Here is an 11,994-nt window from a genome sequence, read left to right on the forward strand (position 1 = left end):
GTTTGTGAGTGTTTTAGGTGACAAGACAAATTTCTTCAGCCTCCTGAGGTTGAAGAGGCACTGTTGCGTCTTCTTCACCACGCTGTCTGTGTGGGTGGACCATTTCAGTTTGTCCGCCGAGGAACTTAAAACTTTCCACCTTCTCCACTACTGTGCTGTCGATGTGGATAGGGGGCTGCTCCCTCTGCTGTTTCCTGAAGTCCACAATCATCTCCTTTGTTTTGTTGACGTTGAGTGAGAGGTTATTTTCCTGACACCACACTCCGAGGGCCCTCACCTCCTCCCTGTAGGCCGTCTCGTCGTTGTTGGTAATCAGGCCTACCACTGTAGTGTCGTCTGCAAACTTGATGATTGAGTTGGAGGCGTGCATGGCCACGCAGTCGTGGGTGAACAGGGAGTACAGGAGAGGGCTGAGAACGCACCCTTGTGGGGCCCCAGTGTTGAGGATCAGCGGGGTGGAGATGTTGTTTCCTACCTTCACCACCTGGGGGCGGCCTGTCAGAAAGTCCAGGACTCATGATGTTAAACTTTTAATGACTTTCTTGTTTGTCCAATTCATACCCTTATCGTACTGTATGTACCTTTATTATGTTGATATCCTACTTTGTTTGTTGTTTTTACGGTTATTTCTGTAGACTGATGTTGCAAGTGCAGGTCCCACATTGTTCAATGTCCTAAATGTTGGAAGATTGTGAATTGGGATACAGTATAGAAATAACAAACACACATGCTGTGTTGTTCTGTAAAGTAATAAAACAATTACATTTATTTAAGAAACAACAGCTCTCGCTCAATAGATTTGGATTTTTTTCCCTATCCCCTGCTAAACTGTAGCCTACTTTTCCTTCCCGGCAGCTACAAAACCCAAATGTAGTATGTATGTTGTCATGGTGAAAACGTGTTTCTTGTTTTCGATACAATAGATATCCTAGTCCCATGGGATGGGAATATTGATGGATGGATGCTTCAAAAGCGGCTAGTGATATTTAAACAGTGAATCCATGCTGGCTCAGAGAGCTGTTACATAACTGCTGTCAGTAGTACTCAACACAGGCTCATGTGGGGGTTGAGAAAGCGCTCAGGCCTGCTCGTCACCGCCAGTCTGGCAGTCCTGCCTCTGGGTGAGATACTTACAAAGTACCAGAGGACAGATGGCTGGCTACCGTGGCTATATACTATCACTGGCAGGGAGGGAACGTTCCTGGAACACAGAGCTGCTACAATAGATTGTAAATGTGATGCTGATTTTTGCAGCGTGAAAAGGCCTATATATTATAGCAAGGAGGGGAGGAATGGATACATGCAGTGAAGAACTGTCTTTCAACCCACCTTTAGAATATGTCGGAGAAGGGACTTGCATGACTGGATTGTCAGAGAATACTGCAGTGATTAAGGGGGAATGAACCAGCAACCCTACCTTCTGTGTAATAAGGGCCCAGACGTCATGATAGAAGCTGTAGTTTTCAGGTCTCTCCAGAGGTGTTCGATTGGGTTAAAGTGCGGGTTCTGGCTGGACCACTCAAGGACATTCAGAGATTTGTCCCGAAGCCACTCCTGCAATGTCTTGGCTGTGTGCTTAGGGTCATTGTGCTTTTGGAAGGGGTGGATGTTTTCAAATGGAGGAAGAGTAGTAGGCATAAATCAAAGTTTGACAGATTACTTGTGTACACAGCTAGGACTGAATGTATGCAAATTATGAAAGACACAGTAGCTACCCCAACATTGAACCAGTATCTGGGCCGAGGAGGAGACGATGAGAATATGACCTACTCCAGTGCTAGCCTCTCTACACTGGCTTCCTGTTAAGGCTAGGGCTGATTTAAAGGTGTTACTGCTAACCTACACAGCATTACATGGGCTTGCTCCTACCTATATTTCTGATTTGGTCCTGCCGTACATACCTACACGTACGCTACGATCACAAGATGCAGGCCTCCTTAATGTCCTTAGAATTTCTAAGCAAGCAGCTGGAGGCAGGACTTTCTCCTATAGAGCTCTATTTTTATGTAATGGTCTGCCTTTCCATGTGAGAGACTCAGACTCGGTCTCGACCTTTAAGTCTTTATTGAAGACTCATCTCTTCAGTAGGTCCTATGATTGAGTGTAGTCTGGCCCAGGGGTGTGAAGGTGAATTGAAAGGCACTGGAGCGATGAATCGCCCTTGCTCTCTCTGCCTGGCCGGTTCCCCTCTCCACTGGGATTCTCTGCCTCTAACCCTATTACGGGGGCTGAGTCACTGGCTTACTGGTGCTCTTCCATGCCGTCCCTAGGAGGGGTGCGTCACTTGAGTGGGTTGAGTCACTGACGTGATCTTGCTGTCTGGGTTGGCGCCCCCCTCGGGTTCGTGCCGTGGGGGAGATCTTCGTGGGCTATACTCGGCCTTGTCTCAGGGTAGTAAGTTGGTGGTTTGAAGATATCCCTCTAGTGGTGTTGGGGCTGTGCTTTGGCAAAGTGGGTGGGGATATATCCTGCCTGGTTGGCCCTGTCCAGTGGTATCGTCGGACGGGGCCACAGTGTCTCCCGACCCCTCCTGTCTCAGCCTCCAGTATTTATACTGCAATAATTTGTGTCAGGGGGCTAGGGTCAGTCTGTTATATCTGGAGTATTTCTCTTGTCTTATCCAGTGTCCTGTGTGAATTTAAGTATGCTCCCTTTAATTCTCTTTCTTTCTCTCTTCTCTCTGAGGACCTGAGACCTAGGACCATGCCTCAGGACAACCTGGCTATACTCATTGCTGTCCCCAGTCCACCCGGCCGTGCTGCTGCTCCAGTTTCAACTGTTCTGCCTGCGGATATGGAACCCTGATCTGTTCACCGGACGTGCTCCCTTGTCCCGGACCTTTTGTTTTCAAAGACAGCACCTGCTGTCTCTAACTCTGAATGATCGGCTATGAAAAGCTAACTGACATTTACTCCTGAGGTGCTGACCTGTTGCACCCTCTACATCCACATCCACATTATTGTTTGACCCTGCTGGTCATCTATCCACTCGGCACAGCCAGAAGAGGACTGACCACCCCTCAGAGGCTGGTTCCTCTCTAGGTTTCTTCCTAGGTTCCTGCCTTTCAAGGGAGTTTTTCCTAGCCACCGGGCTTCTACATCTGCACTGCTTGCTGTTTGGGGTTTTAGGCTGGGTTTCTGTACAGCACTTTGTGACATGGCGGATGTCAAAAGAGCTTTATTAATACATTTGATTGATTGATGACCTATTCAACGTCTCCTCCTCTACCCCAAACACACAGAACAGGAGAAAAACATAATGAAATGTATTACTATGATAAATTACAGTCAATTATTCAAAACAACTATCATTGCATGCTCACCAATCAGTGAATGCAGTGAGCCAAAGATCTTGAATTCCTCGATACAGTTACTGTACTTTGGTACCCATTCACGAAAGTCACTCATTGGACGAACGGTGTTCGTTGCCTTTTCCGGTCTTCTCCCGGCAGCGGCAGTTACGTGCGTGCCATCTTGTCCTACTGTTGCCGAAGAAACTCAGCTAGCCAGACAGATCTACAAAGTAGGGTTTTGTGGGCCATAATCTGGTGCTAGGTTATTGTAGAACATAGTTTACCGCAACTATTGACGGTTTCAAAACCCGCTTTAATGGCGTTATAGTCAGAAGCATCGATTGTGTAAGCTAGCTAGCGTTAGCAGATAGCGGCAAATTTCCCGCATTTGTGGATCGACAGCCTGGGATCCTCGCATTATGGCCAACAACACTGTAGCCGGGAATCAGCAACAAGGACAGGCTGTGAACAAGATTGGCCCTAACCCTGGAAAACATGGCAACAACTTGCCTCTCTGGGGCAACGAAAAGACTATGAACTTGAACCCTATGGTCCTCACCAACGTGCTCTCATCTCCATATTTCAAGGTTCAGCTCTATGAACTGAAAACCTACCATGAGGTGGTGGATGAAATATATTTCAAGGTAACCAGACCGATGCTAGCTAAAGTTGGTTAGCTACCTTAGGTAGCGGTTTGAACGTATAGCTAAATTGCTAACTTAACTGGCTAAATTATTCAGTGGCAAGTAGCTAGCTTTTTCCGCTGTTTTTCATATTATAATTGGACAGTATCATCTCAAATGCTTCCTAACGTGTTTGTTAGCTAACTAACTTCGCTAGCGTGCTAGCTACCGCTAACCCGGCCCTATTTTCTGTCCCGTTTGCTCATTTGAGTGGGTTGCGACGTTAGCTAGCTAAGTTAACTATTACACCTCTCTTAGGTTTTCCTGTACGGTCTGTAGCTAATTTGCTAAGTGGACTGCTGATAATTGAAATTGTGTTGGAATTAACGTTACTGTAGCTAGCTAACGGTAGCTGGCTAGTTAATTGGCTAGCCAGTCAGGTAAACTCTAGTGTTATGTTAGCCTATTAATAGATCACCTGTGCTAATTAGCTATCCAGCATGCTCCGAACTAACCCAAAGGCCGGCAAATGGCGATATTGAGTCGTTTAATTTACCGTCGAAAGGCATTGTATCCCCCGTGGACCGGATTGTACGTTCAGGCTGCAAAAGCGTCGATTTCCGCCATGTCGCGATTTAATGGCGAGAAGGCAGTTAAAAAAAGGGCAATGTGTGTACTTTTATGAAACACTATTTTCCACCATGGCTAATGCCTATGAATGCTAGTCCCAGATGTTGCATATCGTGTTCAGCCAATCGGGGTGCCGAAGTCTGTTGTTTACCTCTGGCTGAACGCTGGGCACATCAGGAAATAGCATTAGACACTCTAGAATGGCAATAGGCATCCGAACACCTGTGTATAACGAAAGAAAGCCGACAGAAACGTGTTGTAACTGAAACATTCTGTCGGCTGCAACTGTGATAAAGCCTGTTAAAAATAATGTACAGTAAGTGTATATTTAGCATTTGTGAAATGATTATGATGTGATTGGAAAGTAAAGGGCTGCAAAGGCGTCTTCCTGATGTGCCCAGCGTTCAGCCAGAGGTAAACAACAGACTTCTGCAACCTGAATGTGATTCACATGCATTGATTTTAGCATCATGGGATCACCTTGTTAAAAAAAAAATGTTTTTGTAGGTGACTCATGTTGAGCCCTGGGAGAAAGGCAGCAGGAAGACTGCTGGACAGACTGGAATGTGCGGAGGGGTAAGTTAGAAAGTACGTGCCTTTTGCCTTCCCCTGTTTCTCTGTCCCAGATGATGGGGGTAACAGTCACTCTCTGACTTATGTCTGATTTAATGGCTTTATCTGTCAATAGAATCAATGTAAGTTACATCCTGACCAGAGAAGCTATTCTCTACCAAATTGTGTTCAATAAGTGCATCACATACGTTTACATTTTTACATTATAGTCATTTAGCAGACACTCTTATCCAGAGTATCTTAGTTAGGTATACATACATGCATGCAGCCACAGCACATGCATACACGCATCAAAAGTCAGTAGTTGATAGATGACAAACGCAAGCAACACACTTAACTTAGCTGTGGAGTAGGACCGTGTTGAAAAACGATAATAATTCTCCCCCCAAAACATAGAGGTCCACTTTAGATATATGTTAGGAACACTGGTCCCAAAAATCAAAACGTCTGACACATGAACCTCTGTTATTCTCAGGTACGTGGAGTCGGGACTGGCGGCATTGTGTCCACGGCCTTCTGCCTGTTGTATAAGCTGTTTACCCTCAAGATGACCCGCAAGCAGGTGATGGGACTGATCACTCACAACGACTCGCCCTACATCAGAGCACTTGGTTTCATGTACATAAGGTATGACTCTTACATTTTGTAAAAGGCAAATGTTTGCACAAAGGATAGAACCTATTGGACTTGTTTTTATTTGGCTATAAATACATTTCACTCACCCTGTTCTGATGGGTTGCAACCTCTTTGTGAAATGCTCAGCAGCCATGTTGCAGTGTTTAGTTGCATGCCTAAATGATACCATTTTGTTCCGGCAGCTCTTTATTAATGTGTTGTTGAATTAACAACATGTCTTTTCCTGGAATAGAGAGGTGTTATATAAGATGTGTTCGCAGACAACGGTAGGTAGCCGAGCAGCTAAGTAACCGAAAAGTTGATGGTTCGAATCACAGAGAAGACTAGGTGGGGGGGGGGGGGGGGGGGGGAATCTGCCTGTGTCCTTGAGCAAAGCTCTTAACCCTAATTGCTCCTGTAAGTCGCTCTGGATACGAGTGTCTGCAAAATGACAAAAATGTTTAAAAAAGTATCTATCTTCAAATAGTTAACATCGGCGTCAAGTTGCAGGCGGAAGTCAGACGTCTTCATGTGTTATTCAATGGGATGCTCATAGTGTGTTATGTGTGCGTTTCCTCTAGATACACTCAGCCTCCTGCAGACCTGGTGGACTGGTATGATGGTTTCCTGGATGATGAGGAGGTATGTCCACACGGGTAATACTTTCATGTTTCTCTACCTTTCACTAACAAGTCTGGCATGATCCAAACTGTTGGCTCTCAGTTCTCTCCTCGTTGTGATGCTCAGAGCTGATTTTTCACCTTTGCCTTCATTTGGCTTAATTGTCCCCAGTCCCCCTCCCCCCGCGCAAAGTTGAGTAGTTAGGTCATTCACTCTGCTCTGCTGCCTGTTTTTGTCAGGGTAAGTATATTTGACGTAGAGTTGAACCATACAGTCAAATTCTGTTAACTAAAGGCATGCCCTTTGTGTTTGCCCAGATGCAATCAGGACTTGTTGCACAAACTCAATTAATAAAATCTAATTTGCACAATTTGACATTTTACACTGAAATGTGTAACGTTCTTTCTCCCAGGCTCAGATTTTTATTTATTCTAATTAACACATTTTATTTGAAAATAATAATAAATAAATCCATTGCTTTGTTTTCTTTTCTCTGACACCCTCCCACTTAAAGGTGCTACACATAGGAACCTTTGGGGAATTTTTGCATTGTAATTTAAAAAAATGTCCTTAACATATCTGACACTAATAGTGGAATGATAGTCTTTCACAGTATTACTTACCCACCAGTGTTGTGATTGGATATTCACCTATTGATTTCTCCCGCCAGGAGTGGCATCTGTTGTCAAAATGGGAAAGCTGTTCTGACTTTGGCTGTGTTATCTAGTGGAAATGACTGCCATTTCCTGGTTGCAAAATTTCTGCAGTGTTTCTTCAGTTTCAGTTTATTTGAGAAAACAAGCACTGAATAGTGTAGGTAAGCATTGTGCCATTTATATCACTGTGAAATATATTTTAATAGTAACAAATATTGTTTTTACAGCTGTTTGAAGTTGGTGGTCCAAAACAAGTTACTTTCACTTTTGGTCCACCAGCTTCAAACAACTGTAAAAAAAATAATATATATATATATTGAAAATGCATTTCACAGTGATTTAGATGGTACAACGATTCCCTACACTCTTCAGTGCTTGTTTTCTCACATAAACTGAAATTGAGCAAAGAGTGTTTGAAAAAATCGAAATGGGAAATGACAGCCATTTCCACTAGATAACACAGCCACAAAGTCAGACCAGCTTTCCCAGTTTGACAACAGATGCCACTCCGGTGGGAGAAATCAATAGGCATCCATATCAATATAACATCCAATCACAACACTGGTGGGTAAGTTTTTCACAGTATTACTATCATTCCTCTATTAGCGCCAGATATGTTAAGGACATTTTCTGAAATTACAATGCAAAAACATCCTATGTGTAGCTCCTTTAATACAATTGAACAATTTTCTGAGGAGAACTTTGTAGTGGATCGGAAAGTATTCAGACCCCTTGACTTTTTCCACGTTTTGTTACGTTACAGCCTTATTCTAAAATTGATTACATTGTTTCCCCCCCCCTCATCAATCAACACATAATACCCCATAATGACAAAGCAAAAACAGATTTTTTTAAACATTTTTTGCTAATTTGTAATATGACATTTACATAAGTATTCAGACCCTTTACTCAGTACTTTGTTGAAGCACCTTTGGAAGCGATTACTTCTTGGGTATGACGTTACAAGCTTGGCACACGTATTTGGGGAGTTTCTCCCATTCTTCTCTGCAGATCCTCTCAAGCTCTGTCAGGTTAGATGGGGAGGGTTGCTGCACAGCTATTTTCAGGTCTCTCCTGAGATGTTTGATCGGGTTCAAGTCCGGGCTCTGGCTGGGCCACTCAAGGACATTCAGAGACTTGTCCCGAAGCCACTCCTATGTTGTCTTGGCTGTGTGCTTAGGGTCGTTGTCCTGATGGAAGGTGAACCTTCGCCCCAGTCTGAGGTCTTGAGCGCTCTTGTGCAGTTTTCATCAAAGATCTCTCTGTATTTTGCTCTGTTCATCTTTCCCTCGATCCTGACTAGTCTCCCAGTCTCTGCCACTGAAAAACATCTCCACAGCATGATGCTGCCACCACCATGCGTCACCGTAGGGATGGTGCCAGGTTTCCTCCAGATGTGACGCTTGGCATTCAGGCCAAAGACTTCAATCTTGGTTTCATCAGACCAAAGAATCTTGTTTTTCATGGTCTGAGAATTATTTATGTGCCTTTTGGCAAACTCCAAGCGGGCTGTCATGCCTTTTACTGAGGAGTGGCTTCCGTCTGGCCATTACCATAAAGGCCTGATTGGTGGAGTGTTACGGAGATGGTTGTCCTTCTGGAAGGTTCTCCCATCTCCACATAGAAACTCTGGAGCTCTGTCAGAGTGACCATCAGGTTCTTGCTCACCTCCCTGACTAAGGACCTTTTCCCTCTATTGGTCAGTTTGGCTGCATGGCCAGCTCTAGGAAGAGTCTTGGTGGTTCTAAACTTCCATTTAAGAATGATGGAGGCCACTGTGTTCTTGGGGACCTTCAATGCTGCAGAATTGTTTTTGGTGCCCTTTGCCAGATTTGTGCCTCAACACAAATATGTCTCAGAGCTCTACGGACAATTCCTTTGACCTCATGGCTTGGTTTTTTCTCTGGCATGCACTGTCAACTGTGGGACCTTATATAGACAGGTGTGTGCCTTTCCAAATCATGTCCAATAAATTGAATTTACCACAGGTGGACTCTAACCAAGTTGATGAAGCATCTCAAGGATGATCATTGGAAACAGGATGCAACTGAGCTCAATTTAGAGTCTCGTAGCAAAGGGCCCGAGTACTTATGTAACTAAGGTATTTCTGTATTTTATTTTTTTGTATAAAAGCCTTTTTCACTTTGTCATTATGGGGAATTGTGTGTAGATTGATAAGGGGGGGAAAATATGTATTCCATTTTAAAATAAGGCTGTAACGTAACAAATACTTTCCGAATGCACTGTATCCTCTTTGTGCATTCAAAACTTCAATTGGCTGGATATTGTTTGTCAGACTGTGCAACCAGGCCTACTTTCTTGTTCTGATGCAATATTTTAACCTGACATCCTCTGACATCTTACCCAACTGGCTAATTCCCATGTTCTCTTCTTTAGATGCCCCTTGTGCAGCAGGTGAATTGGATAATGTATCTCTCAGCACTGTTGGTTTGCGTGTGTGAGTGCAAAACGGCTGTTCTCTACCCATTCAGACCTGGTCTCTCTGTAGTTGCTGTGCACATACCTACCTACATGCCTCCACTCTGTACTTGCACTGTGGCCAGCGTCTCCCTGGACTGTCGAGAGAACTAGGAAGGAGGAAGCAAAAAACGTTCCTTAATAACCCTTATTTTTTTGCCTGCCTACGGATCCATCTCAATTGTTTAAAGTCGCTTCCTCTCCTTGTTTCACCCCCATCTTTACTTCCTCTTTTAATGGTAGTGCAGATGGAGGAAACGATGAGGAGAGGAAGCCACTTTAGACTATTGAGATGCAACCCAGGGTGTTTTCAGTTATTTTGCTAACATATCGTTGTGTAAGAGAGCTCACAGTGTAAGTACAGACTTTTCAGGACAGCCAGACAGATTAAATGAGAGAAACCATTTTTCCATTTCCATACTATTATTTCCTATAGTCAGTATCAGGCACTAAGTTGAATTATAAAGCAAACACATGATGAGGATTGATATGTGAGGATATTAAGCTAGATGAAATCAGAGGTGAAGGTTCAGTACTTGGTCATCACAAATTATATTTGATTTCTAATTGAGTCATGGAGGCAAGTGTTAAAAAAACAAGGGACTAGGAAGATATGCTGAATAAATATGATAATGAATACAATGTCTTTTGTAGTTCTGTTTTGCATCTGAGTGTGTTAATAACGTTTTGAATACCCCCTCCCCCTCTCTATGTTCTCAGGAGCTGGATGTGAAGGCCGGAGGTGGCTGCGTTATGACCATCGGTGAGATGGTCCGGTCGTTCCTCACCAAGCTGGAGTGGTTCTCCACACTCTTCCCACGCATCCCGGTGCCTGTGCAGAAGATGATTGACACACAGATGAAGGCAAGGCCCCGGAAGGTTCCAGAGAAGGTGGAGGAGCCGGTAGAACCTGTGCCAGAGGAGGGACGGGCGACAGAAGGGCGTAGACGCTCCCGGTAGGAAATGGATAAAAGCCATTCCGAAGAATATTCTGTATTATGTGGATCGCATCTCTGTCAATGAGGGAGGGTTTTTGCTGTTCGTGAGGCTGATATTTAGGTTTGTTTCTATTGGTCAGGAGCCCCAGGAGGTCCCCCAAACGGTCGAGGAGCAGGAGCCACCACCGCGAACGAGAGCGCCACGGCCCAAGCTTCGACCGCGAGCTGGAAAGGGAACGTGACCGCCAGAGGAAGGAGAGGGAGGGTAAGGACGGGGACAGGAGAGGAGGGGACAGAGAGAGGGAAAGAGGAGAGAGGGGGGAGAAAGAGAGGGACAGGGGAGGAGAAAGGGAGAGGCGACGGTCCAGGAGCAGGGAACGCAAGGGAGAGCGGAAAGACAGGGAGAAAGAAAGGGAGGGCGGCGGGGAGAACGACAGGAGCAGGAGGAAAGACAGGGGCAGCGACAGAGGGAGGGAGAGGTCCAAGGACAAGAGGAGCAAGGGAGAGACTGAGGACAGGAGACACAAAGAAGAGCGGGATGAGAGGAGGGGGCACAGGGAGGAGAGGAAGGCCAAGCGCTCCAGTCGGAGCGGAAGCAGGGAAAGGAGACACAAGGAGAAGTCCAAGAAGAGAGAAGTCCAAGAAGAGAGCGGAAGCAAGAGCAGGGCCGAGGTGGGGGAGAAGGAGAAGAGCAGGAAGAGAGAGCGCAGCCATGAGAGGGGGGAGGGCGAGCAGCGCTCACACAAACGCAGCCGCAGCAAAGAGCGGAGCCACCGGCCACGAGAGCCCAGCAATGGGAAAGACCATGGGAAACACAGAGAGCGCAGGAGGAGCCAGAGCACGGAGAGAGGAGAGAGGACGACACAGAGTGCTAGGGCAGAGTCCCCGTAGCTCGTCACAGCTCTTCTCTGCCTTTCTTTCTTCATTCATTTGTTTTACTTGATCGTGTAGTCTGTCACGTATTATTAAAAAGAGAAGAAAAAAACATTAGCACGAGAAACTACCTGGACTTGTCTTTCGCCAACGTAATGTTACTTTATGTAGATCTTTCTCTCTCTGCCTTTCTCCTCCCTTTCTAGACCAGCGTTACTTTTCATTCGAGAGTTGTATTAGAGAAAAAAATGCCATTTTAATTTTTATATGGTTTTGTCTCTGGAAAGTTCCAAATTGCTTTGTACATACGGGTCTGAGAATGTTTTAAATCCTACAGAGCAACCTCCGAAGGTGAATTTGTACCATGCACTGAGCCGTACTGATATTGTGCTGTGTTTGGTTAAGTGCTCTGTTGCATTTTGTTTTCTAATAAAAACAACTTTTACAAAAGGAGATGTTGTGTGGGGTGATTATGGTTTTGTTGAAGATGTAATTCCTAAAGCTGTAATAACTTATTCATTTACACAAGTATTCCTCTTAAAGGGATTTATCTGGTACGATCTCACTTGATTACACGAGTACTCCTCTTCAAAGTGGTTTTATCTGGTACGATCTCACTCGATTACACAAGTACTCTTCAAAGCACTTCTAGTAATCTACCATGGTTATAATGGACTGCCGACATGTCTGCTAAA

The 11,994-nt window shown here is 44.9% G+C and overlaps 1 protein-coding gene across 1 annotated transcript; it reads left to right on the forward strand.

Annotated features, from left to right (window-relative positions):
- Nucleotides 1–2,689: 2,689 nt before the first annotated feature.
- On the forward strand, nt 2,690–11,752 carry LOC106569674 (uncharacterized). Its single transcript, XM_014141238.3, has 6 exons — nt 2,690–3,936; nt 5,053–5,121; nt 5,594–5,745; nt 6,315–6,375; nt 10,209–10,444; nt 10,567–11,752. The coding sequence occupies exons 1-6, from the start codon at nt 3,712–3,714 to the stop codon at nt 11,315–11,317; spliced, it is 1,494 nt and encodes a 497-aa protein (XP_013996713.1). The 5' UTR covers nt 2,690–3,711; the 3' UTR covers nt 11,318–11,752.
- The last annotated feature ends 242 nt before the right edge of the window (nt 11,753–11,994 follow it).

The sequence above is a fragment of the Salmo salar genome, chromosome 14 (assembly GCF_965601325.2).
Source record: "Salmo salar chromosome 14, fSalSal1, whole genome shotgun sequence".
NCBI classification, from domain to species: domain Eukaryota; kingdom Metazoa; phylum Chordata; class Actinopteri; order Salmoniformes; family Salmonidae; genus Salmo; species Salmo salar.